The sequence below is a fragment of the Brachyistius frenatus genome, unplaced genomic scaffold, assembly GCF_029030835.1.
Source record: "Brachyistius frenatus isolate BFR_SWC_R1_liver_20210118 unplaced genomic scaffold, ASM2903083v1 Contig_242, whole genome shotgun sequence".
NCBI lineage: Eukaryota > Metazoa > Chordata > Actinopteri > Embiotocidae > Brachyistius > Brachyistius frenatus.
The window spans coordinates 437,040-454,680 of record NW_027210841.1 but is presented as its reverse complement, the minus strand read 5'-3'; the positions used below and the strand labels follow the sequence as shown (position 1 = coordinate 454,680).

The 17,641-nt window shown below is 41.3% G+C and overlaps 2 protein-coding genes across 2 annotated transcripts; one reads left to right on the top strand and one right to left on the bottom strand.

Annotated features, from left to right (window-relative positions):
* Nucleotides 1–2,400: 2,400 nt before the first annotated feature.
* cldn15la (claudin 15-like a) lies at nt 2,401–8,936 on the bottom strand. The gene is made up of 5 exons (XM_069720489.1): nt 7,517–8,936; nt 5,060–5,224; nt 3,844–3,925; nt 3,374–3,487; nt 2,401–2,893 (listed from the first exon to the last, which is right to left on the bottom strand). Exons 1-5 carry the CDS (start codon nt 7,731–7,733, stop codon nt 2,815–2,817), a joined length of 657 nt encoding a protein of 218 aa, XP_069576590.1. The 5' UTR covers nt 7,734–8,936; the 3' UTR covers nt 2,401–2,814.
* A 2,223-nt stretch (nt 8,937–11,159) lies between these two features.
* Nucleotides 11,160–16,223, top strand: crfb16 (cytokine receptor family member B16). Its single transcript, XM_069720488.1, has 7 exons — nt 11,160–11,229; nt 12,352–12,478; nt 14,465–14,655; nt 14,786–14,910; nt 15,158–15,311; nt 15,443–15,600; nt 15,864–16,223. Exons 1-7 carry the CDS (start codon nt 11,160–11,162, stop codon nt 16,011–16,013), a joined length of 975 nt encoding a protein of 324 aa, XP_069576589.1. The 3' UTR covers nt 16,014–16,223.
* The last annotated feature ends 1,418 nt before the right edge of the window (nt 16,224–17,641 follow it).

Genomic DNA, 17,641 nt, shown 5'->3' with positions numbered 1-17,641 from the left:
TTTGATATTCAGAAATACATTTTTCCTAGAATGAATGCATTTATTCTCAATTTGGTGCAGAATCTTTTAAAAAAGGTAGTGATGCTATATAATATGTAAAAAAAAATTGTAATATGTAAACTTTTTTTTTTTTTTTTTTAAAAAGATGATGCCTCAGAAGTGTTTGAAGAATCGGGCCGACTCACCTGCTGCTGAAGCGGAGGGTTGATGCGTCGGCGAATCAGAGGAGGAGACGGCCGTCCGTCAGAGGAGCTCTATATGTGAACACCCGCCGTCGGCGTCACGTCCTCTCTCGTCCCCCCCCGTCGGCCAATCGGGCGACGCGGCTCTGAACTTTGACCAACCCCGGGCGGCGCTGCGGCCCACCTCCTTTGTGGATGACAACATCCAGACAGACAGACTTCACGCGAACGAGCCCGACTGAGAGGATTGAAGCCGGTTCCCCTTCAGTCAGCACTACAGCGGTCAGATTAGACGTAGAGACACACGGCGGGTCAACAGAGGGAACATGTTCATCTTGTTTTTGTTTTTTCCACTCTCACGTTATCAGCCATCTTTCTCTTGTTTACGCCCTCCAGTTCTGTTTTCCCTTTCACGACCTCCTCATTTTTCATCAGGTAGCAGCAAAACACACTTGTATAACTATTAGAAAAATTTCACTCAGTGGAAGCTACTGAAAGAACTTCAACATAAAAACAAAGACAAAATATTCACAGCATGAAAACAACACAAAACTTAATAAAAAAACAACAATTATTTGCTCATTAATGAAAAAAAAAAAAAGTTTGCCTTCATATTTATTTGAATGACATTTTTTTTTTTTATACGTTCAGACTGTTGACATCCAGAGTTTGTCCCACGGCAGCCTGAAGGTTGAGCAGCAGATCCGGTCCACGGAGGGGTGGGGTTGGGGTTGGGGTGGGGTGGGGTGGGGTGGTGGTGGTGTGTGTGTCTCTATACAGTAATGCTGGGGAGCATTAATCCACTGTTCTGCCTGTCAGCAGGTGAAGAGAGGTGGATTACTGCCTGCACGGTTTTAATCATCAATGTAATCAGGAGATTACACACACACACTTTTTTTTTTTAATGCACTTTGCAAAAACTATAAAAAATGCACGTGGAAATTTGCAGGTTCGAGTCCTTTTGCACTCAACAGAAGGAAGAAGTTCATTTTACAGCAAAGATCTGGTCAAACATAAATATCCAACACGTTTTCAAACGTTTCACTTTTTGACTGTTGACTATAGCACCACCTTCTGGCCAATCGTATTTCTTGTCTCCAGCTCGTCTCTGAGGCAGAAGACGGAGCGTAATATGAATAAATCAGGCCACTCCAAAACATGTCATAATCCAAAACATGTCATAATAAAAAATATTTTTTTTAATTTAAAACACTTAGTCAAAATGTTGGTGATAAAAAAAATACAAACACATCCCTCTGATGATGTCAGGTGTATTGTCAAATATGCCAGTAACATTTAAGCAAACATTTGGCAAAGTAAAAAACCTGGACCACCCCTGGACCGCCCCTGGGCCCCTGGACCACCCCTGGACCGCCCCTGGGCCCCCGGACCACCCCTGGACCGCCCCTGGGCCCCTGGACCACCCCTGGACCACCCCTGGGGTGCGGCACTGAGGATCCAGTCAGGTCTGGCTCCATTACACTCTCTCAGAGCACTTTAAAGTGACAAATTTCTTTCACACAAAATCGTCACCTGCACACACACAAACGCGCGCGCACGCACACGCACACGCACACACACACACACACACACACACACACACCTGTAATAACAGAAACACATTGAGATGTTTTAACAATTAGAAAAGTTGAGCGAAAAGAACAACTTCTCACCTATAAAAAAAAGTTTGAATCTTGCAGTTTAATCAGGCTGCATTTTCAAAGCTGCTGTTACTTCAATAATTTGAGTTTCATAGGAAGCTTTGGGACATATTTTTGCTTATGCATCTATTTTCTTTGCACTAATGAGGGAAAAACTGCAAAGCAGCACCTGTGTATGTGCTAATTTGGCTTTTAGTAAAGTTGCTGAATACATAAAACCTCTTCTAAATCTAAAAAAAAAAAAAAAAAAAAAGTCACTATCACACAACCCAGGCTATTAAAACCAAACGCCTGCAAAACACTCACCCATAAAAACGATATTTTAAAACCGAAGAAGTTAGCTTACCTGCTCCACGAGACCGAAGCCGCTAAGTGTGAGCTCGAGGCGCCCGGAAACCCGGAAAAATATGTGCTATATGTTGTATGTAGTACAGATAAGTGGCATCACATTTTATTTAATGTGGTGTAATAATTCAAAATGTGCTTTTAATATCATAGCGGGGATGATGTCATTTCATTAGAGAAAAAACAAACAAACAAACACTTAATTTATGTAATACAAACTTTATTCAGATAAAAATAAACTCCAAAGAGGATTACCACAATCACTAACAGATGTTTACAATCTCCTCATTCATGGATACGATCAACATCGAAGATTTCACCACAAAAACGGTTTAAAACAAACGGAAAGGACAGAAAACTTGTGTACAGGTCCGTGTATATAGAACATATAAGAGTGTGTGTCCTTGTACTCATGACTTTGTGGGGACTTTCCTCCCATCTGGGGACATTTAGCTCATGCCATTTAAAAAAAAAAAAAAAAAAAAAAACCTTTATTGTTAGGGGTTAAACTTTATTGTATTAGTTGTTTTGTTTTACTAAAAATCAGAAACAGTTTCAAGTTCAAACGAGCCTTCAGGAAATGAATGAGCCTCTTCAAGCTGCTTGTAGGAAGTTTACTAGGTCGTTCAGACGTAAGCTTTGGCGTCTGGATCTGATTTGGCTGTGGCCGTGTAGACCTTCTGTTGTTGATTTCCGTAATAACCGCTGCAACAAAAAAAACAAAGTCAGAGAGAGTTGTAAAAAAAAAATGCAGCAGGATCAATAAACGTAATCATATAATGAAACTGTCTGTGTACGTATGTGCATTTCATTCATTTTTTTTCCAATATCAAAATGTAATTGTCTCAACAACTGCAGGGGCAGACTATAAAAAAAACAAAAAACTCCTAAATTTATTCACCGTTCATTATTATAAACATGATGATTAAATAGGTCATAAAAAACTATATTAATATTAACAACTAACACCGTTGTAGTTTTTAATTTAATTAAATGTTTATCTTATTCTATTTTAATTTGTATATAAACTAATATAAAATCCACAAATTCTGAATATTTACTAAAGACAATACATTCATTAAAGGGTTCCGGATTGTATAACAGAAATAAATAAAAAAATGAATAAAAAAAAAGTTCATGACAGATATAGGGGAAAATGAAATCCGATTTAGTCTTTCTACATACCTTTTCTTGACACCTGCTGACGCTCTCTTAAAGGCGGTGCAGAGAAGAACTCCGCCCAGGATGGCCAGAGTGGCTCCGCCCCATCCGATGTAGAGACCGGTACCCAGCTCAAACCTGAGAAACACAAGTTTTAAAAAAAGATAAATTAAAAAAAAACTTTTTAATGGCGTATATTGAGCATACATTAAATCCAAAATATTTTTAAGGGCCTGTATGTTTTGTTATTTTGGTTAATAATCAACTTAAATAATATGTAAACTGTAGGGTCTGGCTTCCAACCACCAGGGGGCACTTAAACTCTACACTTCTACACACCTCTTGATAATTGCCCTTAAAAATGACTGGAAAAAAATGCTGATTATAGAACAAAATCTCATGACAGGATCAGTGAAGCTAAAAGGCTCCAATGAAAAGTGTCATTTTAATGAAATTCTGAATGGATTTAAAGTGCAGGAAGGACGTCGGCTCACTTTACTCCTCCGGTGAAAGGATTGTTGAAGTCCTCCACGACTCTGAACGCGTACCAGGAACAAGCTATCATGCAGCACAGACCTGCGAACCCACAGAGCAAAAACGTCAACACAGAGTGGTCTGAATTTTAAATCCCTCGTTTATTTTTATGGCCCGAGCACCGAGTGGAATTATCCTCGTTCCGTATTCTTCTTAAAAATAAATTGCCTTTTTGGCGGCTTTGACATGCTCAAAAACTCATGAAAGTTGGTACACGCATATCTCCCGTTGATAAATCACCTATTTTAGTGGTTTCGTGAGTGGGCGTGGCCAAATGGCTCGCCACCGCCCCCTAAACAGATGCCCCCCGCGGCTACATTTACCGACATGCACGAAATTTGGTGGATATATTTTTTATGTTTCTCTGCCATGAGCCGTTTACCTCTTTACTAATTTCTTTACTTCATTTCTGATTTCCTTTTGCCCAGATTTTCAAAATTTCTCCACAACTGATTTCGCAAAACGCTTGAAAAACTCAAGTTTGTTACATTTTCACGTCGGTCAGCGATAGTTTTACTTAAAAAAAACAAAAAACACAGCACAGGTAAAAGTTTCTGGGGTTCAAAACATGTGACACCAATTATTACTCAGCTCTGATTTTACTGCAAACTTCCAACTAAATTATTTATAAGTAAAGTAAGTGAGAATAATGAGTTATATAGTCGGTACAGGTGAGATTTTGCCAGCTGTTGTTAAACGTCTCTGGTTGTATCAGGCCATCGTGGCAAAATCTCACCAATTAATTAGCCTACAAGGACATTTAAAAAAAATTAAATCCACTTTGCATTAGTGTGACAATTTACTTTACATCGATCTGCAGGGTATTTATTCGACTCTTATTGTCTCTAAATTTCTATCCCACAATGCATCAATATTCAAAAATATAATTAGATAAATGATGTTGAGAATTTCACCCACGTTTCCAACTTTTTTTTTTTTTTTTAAACAAAAGCACAGATCTCCTCAAAAAACTGCAGATTTTAGGGTAAAAAAAAAAAAAAGGAGCATGTCAAAGCCAAATTTTTTCCAGCTTTTTGTGATAATTTCAGTTAATTCTGATTTAAACCGTCCACAAACTTCAGCCTCGTCTACTGCAGCGATCTCCTGCGAGCCTGAATGGAAACTTGAATCTCAAGCGCTGCTTCATCACAACAACTTCTCGAGGTCGGTTCTCACCGGCGAGGATGCTCATGATCCCTCCGGTGCCGGCGATCTTGGCTTTGGACCCGTCGGTGGTCGTGCCGATCTTGATGCACTTGAGCCCGAGCAGAGACACGACCATGGAGCCGAGGCCGAGCAGCAGGGCGATGATCATCAGAGCGCGGCAGGCCTGCACGTGAGCTGCACAGAGGAAGAGACGGATATCTTTTGTTTTTAACACTGAACAACCTGAACGTCACATAATCATGAATGCAACCATTTTGGGGGATTCTACAACAACAACAACAACAAAAAAGGACGTGTAATATACAATATAAATTCAATCTCTGCTGCTTTAGTCATGGAAAAAAATGACTTCCATCATGTTTTGTCCTAGAGAGAGAGAAGAGGGGCATTCGGCAACATGGCTGATGGGAAATGTGTTCTTAATTTGAATAATATCAAATGTCAGCATTATACTACTGAGCTAAAGAAGATAATAAGCAAATGACCTGAAATGTTACACAATAACACGTCTGGGATTTAGACCAATCATGCGGCAAAATGTTAGTGTGGCGAATGGAATTAACTTTTTTTTGTACAGAAAAACAAATTATAATATCGTCTATTGTGACCTGGATGCTTAAGTGTTGTTGGTTCGCACGTGGGATTTTTTTTGATGACAGTAAGAGACAATCATCAAACTGAGAAAATGTTTTAAAGCTGTTTTAAATGAATGAAACCTAAAGTGTTCAAAGAAAAGAAGGAAACTGTAAGTATATTCCATATTTTACAGCCGGTGTAATAATTTATTAACCGAATGACCGCTCTTGTTGATCATAAAAACCTGCCGCGCCTTTTTATGAGCTGCTGGGAGTTTCAGGAAAGACAAACCATAACAATAACCTTATCAAAAAAGCGATGATATACGTCATTTGTTCCGAGCCCTCAAATTGGACCCATCAGTGCCCCTGGTTAGGTTTAGACAGAAACAAATTACATGGTAAGATGAGGGAACGATCACGATTTGGGTTAAAAATCATGAGACTTATCCAACCTTCGTCATTTTACTGTCCCGACTTGAGGTCGGAAACGGGAAGTAAACAGCGGTCTATTGCACCGCGCAATTCCTAATAAGGACAAAACATTATTGTCGACGTCATTTGAACCGCGTCGCTTTTCAAAGGTCACTGGAGGTCGCTAAATTTTAAAACGTAGCTGCGGGTTCGTAAAAAAGACGCTTTTCAGAGTTTTGTGTCTGAAACCACCCACACGACTTTGAAGATTTGATGTAATGGTGCGGCGCCATTAACGAGATTTCAATAAATGAAAAAGCTTAGCGCTTCAATGACAGATGAACAAAACAAACTGTCGGTTATTGTTACTTGTTAAATGTTTGTGATATTTACTGACCGACATATTTTCTGACTTTTCAGGATAATTCTAAAGGAGAAAATTGCTGTTCAGCCGCTTAATGTCGGCCGCTTAATGTCTTTCTTTAAACACAGCTCGAAATGAAACGACTAAAAAGGCATAACTTAAAACACATTATAGCCAAATTCGAGTGAAGAAAAAGCAACACTGCTGGCAGCTCCTGTTTGGTCTCGGCAGGCGTTTTCCTCCATTTTACTGCCAGTAGAGGAGGAAGCTCAAAATGGTGCCCAAAAGCTAAAATTAAATTTTTTTAAAAAAAAAAGCCCAAAACTTAAAACTAATAGAGGAAAAAAAACACCTTGTGATAACTTAACTTTAGATTATTATTATGAACTTGACAAAGAATTTGAGTCGAAAAATTATGTCGTGTTCATCTTGTCAGTTTTAACTAATCTTTACTTTGGTTTCGGCGGGAATCTTCTGGCTGTAAAAAGCCACCAACCTTTGGATGGCGAAATGTTGCCATATGCCACGCTGGCCTATTTTATGTACAACAGATCTGATCAACTTTCAAAAATGTTGTGCAATTACGCAGCTTCATGAGAAGTAAGAAGCTACGCTGATCAACTGGCGAGGCTCAAAAAGTTCAGATTAGATCCTCTTATTTGACCGATTGTTGATTTCCTTCAGCAACGTAATTACGTCATGTTAAACTTGACCTTGTTGCTTCTTTAAGATTATCGAGTTGCTTAAAATAGTCTTAAGTTTATTTCACAAAAAAAGTGAAGAAAACCTTAGAAATGTTTAAGATCATTTCATTTCTAAACCCCCACATTCATCATTTTGAAACAAAGAGAAACCGAACTTTAGTTGGGTCATTTATTTCGCCCCGCTGGCCAATTATCTCTTAACTCGTGCTTCTCACAGATATCAAATTTTAAAATGTTATTTTTGAAGTCAAAAATCTCGGTGGGGGGAATCTGTAAATTTAGGCAGCATTAAATTTGTTCGACCTTCAGTCATTCGTAACGTCTCGTTTTATTCTAGATCGCCAAACACATTTTCGAACAGATGTATACTTTAGCTTTATAACGATTTGTAACTTGAGAGCGGTCTTACAGGGGAGGGCGAGCAGCGATTCGAAGTCTCGACACTCGGCGATGCCGGCGCTGTTCTCGGCGCAGGAGTGCCACAAGTTTTCGAACTGCCTCTGGGAGATGATGACGCTGCCGGACACGGTGGAAATCTTCCAGTAGTCGTTGGCCAGCGACCCCCCGGTGAGCAGCCAGCTGATGATGGCCATGATGAACCCGGTCGCTTCCACGGCCGTCGACATGGTCGCAGTGTTTCAGTAAAAGATTGAAAAAAGAAATCGCTTGAAATAAAACAATAAAAGGTCCGTCGCAGGAAATCCAAAAACGAGTCTTCAAAAATAGGCAACGGCAGGCGGTAACCTGGTCCTCCGAAGTGAAGCCTCAGTAGGTGAAGTCAGAAGCAGACTGAGGTTGATGGAGGCGCTTCAGTAAATTCTTGTTAATCTGACGTCGGCGGCTCCGACAGGTGGACTTTACACTCCACCGGGGGCCATAAACTGCCGAGCCGCTCCCCTGCGGGTCCCCCACCAAGTACCGATGAGGATGACGACGAGTCTTCGGCCACACCTTTAGATAACCTTAACAACCATCCCCGGGTCTTTGTGTGAACTGTGGCGGGAGGCCAGCTGCTTCTCAAACACAGTTACGCAAAACAAAAATGTTTGGTGGACAGAAAAGTCAAAATAGCAAAATAAGTCACCGGGTGGCTTCTCAGATTGTTAAAATAGGATGCGTGGTCGCTGAGGTTTTACTTGGCGGTTGGTCGGGTATTTTAACGGAGGTTACGCGACGATTTTTAGTTTGTTCAAGGTTGTTTTAACTGTTTACGAAGTCTTTACAAGGCCGATGCTCACGGTTGCTAGAAGTTTGCAGAGTGGTATTTGCTAGGGTGTGGTTAGGTGGCTCCTACGGTGTCGCCAGGTGATTTTGAAGTAGTTGTTAGCACACAAAGGGAAGATCAAAAAAAAAATCCAGTTTCTCTCAGACAAGCTAAACTCGAGTTAACAACGAGCTAACATACAGCTAAAAAAAAAACAGCTAACAAAGCTAACAAACAGAAAAAAAATGTTGGGGGGGTGGAGGGGTCTCTCGTCTATCCTCAGTGAAAGTTCACGCTCTGTTCTGCTGATTGAATAACTTACTTCACTGTGTACATTATAAATATAGAAGTCCACACCAGTACGATTTTAATGCAACTGAATCAAATTCCAGTTAAAAGAAGCTCCGTGCGGATCGGATCAGAGATAGGAACCGGAAATCGACTGAACCAGCAGCAGTTATCGCTTTGAAACTCACAAACAAACACCTGCTTGACACCGGCCTCATCAATTCCTTTATTCTATTGCTCCGAACCGAATAATCGGCGTTGGAGGGAAATGAAACTCCAACACGTCAGCTGTTCTTATATTATTCGACTGAACAACAAACTGAAGTTCCTTTTTTTTTTTTTTACATATTTCCTCAAACGAACTGTTCTGTTGTTTACAGAGAAAAGAAGAAGTGTGGAGCATCTGCAGGTCCCGCCTCCTGTCAGACTGATGAGTCCGACCAATAAGAGGAGTGGACTAATATGTCCTGCCTCGCCTTCCTCACGACACACATCTTCATCATTCAGAGCACCACTGAAACTTGTTGTTCAACCACAAACCAGCAAAACTAATAAAAAATCCGTCTCTATCCGCGACTTTTCCGTTGACGTTCCCGTGACGTTTATTTTGATCACTTGCATGAACACATTTTTCGATTTAAAAAAAAAAAAAATATGTAGGATTTATAATAAAAATAAAAGAAATCCCAAAGTGAAATCATCTGTGGCAGCAGTTTATACTTTAGATGCGTCATGTCTGCTGGTTTCAGGCGAACACAAAAAACAAAGAGGGAGCAGACGTCAGGTTGCATGATTCGTTCTGTTTTTATGGTTTTATGGCTGGTAATAGTTAATGTTTGATCATAATGAAAGTCCAGAGTCCGACACCTCCCACCTCTTTCTCTTCTCTTTGCCGTGAAAAGCAGTCGGACAGAAACAGAATGTACTAAACTGGAGCAAAATACTTGATGTCGAGTGTTGTGAAATTAAACTGAATATATAGATCTACTTTTTCTAAATGATTCAACATGAGCAACAAATGTAGAGCAATTTATTTGCAGTTAAAGAGGAACCCATCAACTCAATGACTTTTTTCACTTTCAGAATTTGATCCATTCGGGTGCGATTAACATTTGGAAAGTCGATAAATTATTCAATTATTTTATCCACATTCAAGTTAGGAAACGGCTAAACAGGAAGTTAGCTCCCCACAGAGCGTGCGCAGTTTGCATTCATTTAAAAACTCTGTATAAGTGTGAAATAAAAAGAGATTCATCATGAGGTTATAGTTTGAATCAGCATCATGTGAGCTCATTTGTCTTATGTTCATTAATATGTAAAATAATCTTGTATTTTAGGTTTCGCTTTTAATTTTTTTTTTTTTTTGAAGATTTATAAAATGACAGTAATTATTCAACTTGTGCTAACTCACAAGTTTAGAGCTCACATCTTTAAGAAGACCGAACTGGAAATAAGTTTACAATTAAAATACGTTGCTGAACTTTAAAGCGTTTGATAAGAGTTACTGCGTCAAATAAACAACTGTTCGCACTCGTGTCGCAGCTGCTCATTGAAACAAGACAAAAAAATAATAATCTTCCGCATGCTGAAATAAAAGAAAAATTCAAAGTCTGACAGTGACAATAACCAAAGAGCAAAGTGGTAAATGCATGCGACGTCCTGACAAGCCATGAAACCAAACGGAGATTCTCCACAAACGTTAAAACTTTTAGGCAAAAAGAAAACGGCAGCTTCGTTGGAGGCGGAGGAATCGAAGCTGTTCAGAAAACCTGGACGCCGATGGGAGTCACGTAAAACAGGAAGCTGCAGGTCTCTCTGCAAGAATCAGACCCTGAATATCATCAAAACCAATCCGTGCGCGTTGGTACAAATTTTCGACATTGAACTCCTCGGAGTTTCCCGCCCAGAAGCCACTTTTCAGGACCGCGACCGTGAGACGTTTTATTTTGGGTAAAGACATTTTCTGGAGCGAGCACAACAAAAAAACAGAAGGTGCAGCAGCAGCTCGACGGGGCCCCGTGCGTTACTTCGGTAGAGGTCGTCAGGTGTGTTGTGACTTTAACCGTGTAAATTACCACCGACAGCTGAACACCCGAACACCTGAACCGCCCAGAGGAGAAACTGACTGACGAGTCAGACCGGATCTGAACATCAGCATCTGGACAAACCGGATATTTTGTTTAGTTGTTCCCTCTGCAGATCAAACCGACTCACACGTGGCTCTCTGCTCCACAAAGACGCAAAGCGCTCGGAGCAAAGTTTTCACAATAATTCGGCAGGAATCTCGGACTACGCAAGACCTCAAAACTTTACTGGGATATTATAAATCATCTTCTCGGTGGATTTAAGGCTTTTTGCGCCAGTGATTGACGGATCCGGATATCGTATTTGTTTTGTTTTTTCGCAGCTGATATTCTGAAGCGCCTGCGGATTTTTATCTCAGATTGTTGAACCGTTCACATGCAGGCGATCGGTGAGATTTGGACATGAAGGATCTGACGTGACGAGTTGTTGTTTTTTTTTTCCCTCCTTTTTTCGTCTGGAGACGAACTCGGTGGTCATGACATTGAGACGGACCGTGAGTCCTCTGATGATGATGATGATGGTGATGCTCCTGGACTTTACAAAAGGTCAGTTCACGCTCAGCTGAGAAACACAGTAGAAATGTTTCAGTATCTAACTAAGAGATCAGTTTCCCCCTAAAACAAACAAACAAACAAACAAAACAAAAAATCCTGCATCATTAATGGAGCAGCAGTGTGAATGTCTGATTAAAAAAAAAAAAAAGAAGAGTTTTGTTGATGTTGTGGTCTTCAAGCTGGTTTAAGTGTTTAAGTCATTTCTTTGTGAAATGGACATCGTGTCAGAGACATTTTGGCAAGTTTTAAGTTAAAAGTTCATTAAGAGGTGCATATTTTTCACTGCAACATGTAGTTGATTAGTACGGAGACACTTTAGTCTCTAATACATTTTTTGAGGTATTGAAAAAAATGGGAAAATTCACAGGAGCTGATTTAAGTTTTTGTGTGTTTCATTGTCCGGTTCAAGTTAAAGTTCAAATATTTGTGTTACTTTTAAAATATTTTAAGTAAATTGGTGTTCTTTTATTTTTTTTAAAGAGTCGTCTGCGATCGGTCATTTAAGATATAGGAAGTGTATTTATTTGCATTTCGGTCTGTCCGCAATAAAGTTAACCTTCACCCCGTCAGTCCAGTCAAAACCTGCACATAAAAGTGGTCTAATGCGGAATTGCCGTAAGCTGCAATACCACCAGGTGCCACAAGAGGTCGGATCCAGATAGCCTCCGGCTCCATAGACTCCCATTCAACTGGTCTCATAAAATTCTGAGTTAATACAATTTCTCCACCAGTTATTTCGGTTTTGTTAGCTAAAGTCACTGCTTCTTCTGAAAATAATCCCGTCATTAATCATAATTCAAAAAGATGTGTTTTGGGGGACGGGCGTCTCTGTTTGATTGACAGGTCTGTGGTGCAGTCAGGTTACAGCTGTCGGTGGACGGGACGTATTATCGCCGGTGTTCCAATCAGATAGAGTCAGAGCCCAATGCTTTTCGTCTCCTTTACATTGTTTTCAATCACAGAAAATCTGGAGCATCAACATAAATTAATAATTTCCATGGAACACACACAAAAAAAAAGTATAAATTACATGGTGTTGCGACGCTGCGTCCTGCTTCTTGTTCTGAAATCTCGAGACACCGTTTAATAAAAGTGAACTCCTCCTGCCTGCAGATATTTGGACGCTGCCGGCTCCCAGCAGAGTCTCCATGGACTCTGTTGACATGAGACACACGCTGAGGTGGCTCCGCCTGCAGGCTGCATGCAACACTACAGTCCTGTACTCCGTCCAGTACCAGGGGTAAGTCATACACGCTTAATGAACTCAGTAAATCACGATGACATTAGAGCACTGATGGCCGTTTTAGATTTATTTTGCCTGCTTTCAAGCAGCTGTTCAACCCTAACCGCTGACAGTAGTCTCGAAAATGCATTATTTTCCTTCTACCTGAGTAACTATTTGATTAAAAAGCTGCTTTAGGAATTTCTTATCAGTGTTTTTTCTTTTTATTATTAATAAATCGTATATTTGTGAGGTGTTTGTCCAATCAGCTGCAGGTGAGTCGGGAGATCAGAGAAGCAGCGATGGGCGTGAATACGTCGGTTTGAGATTAACATGGGATCCGTTGATATTAAAAAAAATATGACAAAATCTTCTTCGTAGCTAAATAGCAAATTTAACTTTTTAAAAACTGATGACAGGCTTTGAAGAAATCACTGTGTTCACCAAAACTACAACTGGTTTCAGTTTCCGGTCTAAAGTATTTAAAAAAAAAATTTTTTTTTAAAGACAACTAATGAACAATAAATCAAACTTTTTTTTTCTAATTAAGTAATCGCTGAATAACGGACGAGTTTTAGCAGCTAAAATCTCCGTAGTTCTCGTTGCAGCGTCAGTGAAAACAGATTGAAATGTTCACGTTCAGTTTGACAGGCGGGAAGAAAACCAACATCCAGCAATAGAAATGATACGACTGAATTAACCGATGAATTAAAAACACGCCTGTAACGTAATTAGCAGGTGTGTCTGGACCGACAACTGCGTCGTGTCAGCTGTCAGCACGGAGCTCGATGCTTTCAGGAACATTCCTGTGGCTGTCTTTGAAGTCTTGGAAATATAAAACGGTAAATACGAGGGGTAAATCGAGTCGAGTCTGACGGTTCAAGTCATAAATTACAAACTCGAATGTTTCCAAATTTAGAAACACGACGGAGTACAGTCAGGAGGTCTCATTTTTCTTAACTGGCTGTTGCTTCGACTCCTCTCTCCTCACATTTCTGTACGTGTTTATTTACTTGTATGTTTACGCGACGTACGCCTAAACCGGCTTAGTGTGCCAGGAGCTCTGAAAATTCTCCACTACGGCTCTGCTACATCTGACGCAACAGAAATCACACCCAAAAAAAAAAAAAAAAGGCGCGGCGGGGCTGGAAAGGGTTCGAATCCGATATCAGTATTTATTTTTTTTGACCTTTTAAGAGTTTCAGCTCACGCTTTATGTTCAATTTTCCTTTTCAATTCTTATTCCTTGTGCAGAATGCTGAAGTGAACCTGATATTCTTCGTTCAAGGTTCAATAAGTCATTTAAACCCGTTTATTTCAAATGTTTTGCCCGACAGAGCTCCGACCAAACACCTTCAGACGGCGCTTCATTTTCTCGGTCGACGCTGTCACGAATGTCACCCGTCAGAAGAATATACCCGTCTGCCTATCAGATGAATGAGTGAATGCCGAGTCATCAAAATGCCTAATTTAATTGTTACTCAAGTGGGTGAAACAGAATTCCAAAATCTGATTAAGAAAACAACCGAGGCGTCCGCTGCTGAGTCAGCGTCACGCCCGCAGCGCTTCTGCAGTTGGAGGTATTTAGAAGGATTAAACATGCCGAGTGTGGGAGTTTCGTTTTGTTTACGACATCACAACAACAACAAAAAAAAAAAGGAACATGACTCATGCATCAATACGCTCGACGCTAAATATTATGGTAATATTCTTGATTTTCCCGTCCCGTCGTTGGATCCAAAACCAAACCGTGACTCTCGGTATCTGTGTGGGTCTCAGCTCGGAGCCAATTAAACACCATTTCTAATTTACTTTTATTCATTTAAAAGAAAAAAAAAAAAAAAAAAAAACATTCAGGAGCTGGTGGAGACCAAAAAAAGAGCAAAAAGAGACGAAGATATAAAATCTCCTTATTTTTTTTTATCTTACTTTTACTTCATGGCTTTTTCTTAATTGAAGATATTTGTTTGCGGTAATTAAAATAAATCTTTCCGTGCCCTCCAGAGAGTTCGAGCTGCTGCTGCAGGACGGCCGGTGGGTGGACGCCGCCGAGTGCCAGCGGATCCCTCGCACTCACTGCGACCTGACCTTCGACCTGGGATCCGACTCCGACTACAACCTCCGGGTCAGAGCGCGGTGCGGCCGGCGGCTCTCGGCCTGGACCGAACTCGGCCGACCCTTCAACAGGAGAGACAGTGAGTCGGCGGCCGGCCCGCCACGTTCAAAAGTCCTGACTCGTCAGTGTTTATGTGGTTTTAAAGCAGATTTACAAGTTGGTAAACGAAAACAAAAAAAAATGACACAAAGTGTGAATCTCGCCCGCAGCGGTCCTGATGGTGCCGGAGATCACCGTGACGACGGCGGGCGACGCCCTTCAGGTGTTGTTCGACGGGCTCCCTCTGACCGCCACCGTCAGCGTGACGGTGTGGAAGAAAGGCCACGAGCTGCAGGTCGATTCTCGTCTTTGTTATCTTTCTTTTCTTTTCGTTCCATTATCCCGAATTCTTTCCTTCTGACTTCCTGTTTCCTTCAGGAAGCCCCTCTTTTTTTGTTGTTGTTGTTTTTTTTTCACCTATCCTCACGCCTTTTGGTTTCTAATTTAATTCCCCATAAAATTTCACTCCGACACTTTCCAGCGTACGCTTCATTTTCTCGTCTCGTCGTCGTGTCACTTCTGTCCGTCTCTCTCGTCCTCAGGCCGCCGTGTACTCCGTGGCCGCCGAGCAGTCGGCGCTGCACGTCGCCGCCCTGCAGGAGGGAGCGGTGTACTGCGTCAGAGCTCAGGTGGTCCTGGACTCGAAGCTCCGCCGCAGCAGCAGCAGCACCGACACCCGCTGCGTGTCCATTACAGGTACGGGGGGAATATTTATTGGTAGAAGATATAATTATCACTTGACCTTTCATCTTTAAATCGCTTTAAAATACGAACGAGCTGGCGGTCCCTCGGAGAAAAGGACGTTTTGACCTCCGACTCACCCGCAGGTCCGGATGCCGCCGCCGCTTGGAAGAGGCCGACCACCGTGACGCTGACCGTCGTCTTCACGGCGGGTCTGCTGCTCGCTTTATTCTGGTCCATCGCTCACTGCCGTCCCGACGCCTGCCGGGCATATTTCCACAAAGAGCCGATGCCCCGGTCGCTGGTCAGTGCCATCTCTTTCGCAGACATGTGAAAACACCTGAAACTTGAAGAAAAAACCCACAAATGATGTGTAAAATGTTTTTGGTTTTTTTTACACAACATACGTACCAAAAAAAAAAGCGACGTTACTTTGAGTACTCACTCACGAAGGTTACAGCTCCCAAACAAAAAGGTTCAACGTGTGATCATTTTTATAGTTAATTAAAAAAAAAAAAACTGCTGACTAAGATCTTCTGTTCCCTCCGTTTTTTTTTTTTTCTGCAGAAAGGTAAATGGGACATTCGAAGACTGACGAGTCCTCAGGAGGACGAGCTTTGCGAGCGGATTTCCGCGGTGCTCGGCGTCGAACCCGAACGAAATGCATCGGAGACCGACGCCGCGTTCACGACACATTCGGGAGACCAAAAGTACTGAAGCCGTGCGGTAAATGTTTCCCTTGCGGGAGTTCGTACGGCATCCCGTCGGGACGAACTGGAGCCAGGAGAGGAAACGCGACCGGACGGCAGCACCAGAGTGCACCGCTTTGTAACGGGCTCACGACGAAGTGGCGTTTCGCCAGGTCTGCTCGTTGCTCGCCCTCTGGTGGCAGCAGGAGTTATGACCGCTGTCCAACCGGAAACCGAGGAGGGAGGAGGTCGGGGTTGATGGACGGATGATTTCTGTTTTTGGGCGATTATCCCGAGAAGATGAGAAGCATCTTCAGTGAGCGATGATAAAAAAAAAAAAAAAAAAAAAAACCCGCTGGATACGATCCTCCAAAATAAAAATAAAAATAAAAACCTGCTTACCAAGTGACTGAGAGAAAAATCACATCATGAAACGTAAACATGAAAAAGCAGGAAACGAGCCAAACAGAAGAAGGGCACATTCACATACATGTAATAGTTACGTTTATAATGTATGATGAGGAAATGAAGACCAGAGGGTTGTAAGAGGCCGGAGGAAAAAAAACAGGCTTCAGATTACAAGTTTGAAGACAACAAACGCAACTACCTACTTTTTTTTTTTTTTTTTTAAATGAATAAAATGTTATCGAGTAAGATTCTGTTCTTTTTCCTATTTATGGTTTTACTGAAGCGAATGATTTTGTTTTTTTTCAACTTACTGGATTTGTACAACGACTGCAACACAAAGGGTTAAAGTAAAGATACGTGCTCGTTACGTGAAGCTGGTAATACCCGTGTACTTTTACTGCTCACGCTCAAACTGCACACAGAACTAGAAGTACTTTTACTCTCATTTTGGACTTTCTTGTAAATGAAAAATAAAAAATGTGTCCCACGTTCTTGTATCGGCACCAGTCGGGGAGAAGTAACGTGTCTAATAACAAAACTTGTTTTTAATTACATGTGCATTTAAAAAAAACTTGTTTTTGTTGTTTTTCTTTGTTGGATCATGAAATGAAATGGTTTCTCCGTCCGGGACAAAAACACAAAAGACGCGAGCGGCGTGTTGCGACACGTGTGACCGACGTTTTATTGGTGTTGGGGAATGTCAAGAGAAGAACATCAAGGCCGCCCGAAGACCTCGGCCAGTCGGTGGCGCTGCGCCGGAGGTGGACAAAATAACAGGAACACGGTTTAAACAGCTCCGCAGCGACATCGCCGGTTCGGTCCGTCTCGCTTTTCAAATTCCTCGACGTCGGCACATTTTCCGCTCGAGGCACAAGGAAAATATGCCGGCGGTCTTCAGCGATGACAGACTGGATATATTTCACTGTTGTATAGACATGAAACAATATCTAGAAAAATGCGATCTAAGCTGCTTTCAAACACAAGTCATAGTTCTTGTGTTTGAGGCGGTGAACAGAACAGAAAACAAGTTCGGCGACAAAGGTTGTTTTTTTTTAACATATTCTTTGAGCTCTGAAATTAAATATCAAGAATATCAAAAATATATATATATATATATATATATAAAAAAAAAAAATCGGATTGTTTATCTGATCTCATTGTAAATAATGAAAAAAAAAAAAAGTTTTTACATTTTGTAATGTCTATGAAGGCCCGACGGCCTCGACACACTTGGGGAACAAAAGCCTC

Excerpts from the sequence above, each read along its gene's own strand:
- cldn15la (XM_069720489.1), bottom strand. The coding sequence starts at position 7,733 with ATGTCGACGGCCGTGGAAGCGACCGGGTTCATCATGGCCATCATCAGC. Across the intron at positions 3,926-5,059 it reads GATCATGAGCATCCTCGCCG|GTCTGTGCTGCATGATAGCT; the intron begins GTGAGAACCGAC and ends GTGGGTTCGCAG. Across the intron at positions 3,488-3,843 it reads CCTTTCACCGGAGGAGTAAA|GTTTGAGCTGGGTACCGGTC; the intron begins GTGAGCCGACGT and ends TGTGTTTCTCAG.
- crfb16 (XM_069720488.1), top strand. The coding sequence starts at position 11,160 with ATGACATTGAGACGGACCGTGAGTCCTCTGATGATGATGATGATGGTG. Across the intron at positions 11,230-12,351 it reads GCTCCTGGACTTTACAAAAG|ATATTTGGACGCTGCCGGCT; the intron begins GTCAGTTCACGC and ends TCCTGCCTGCAG. Across the intron at positions 14,911-15,157 it reads AGAAAGGCCACGAGCTGCAG|GCCGCCGTGTACTCCGTGGC; the intron begins GTCGATTCTCGT and ends TCTCGTCCTCAG.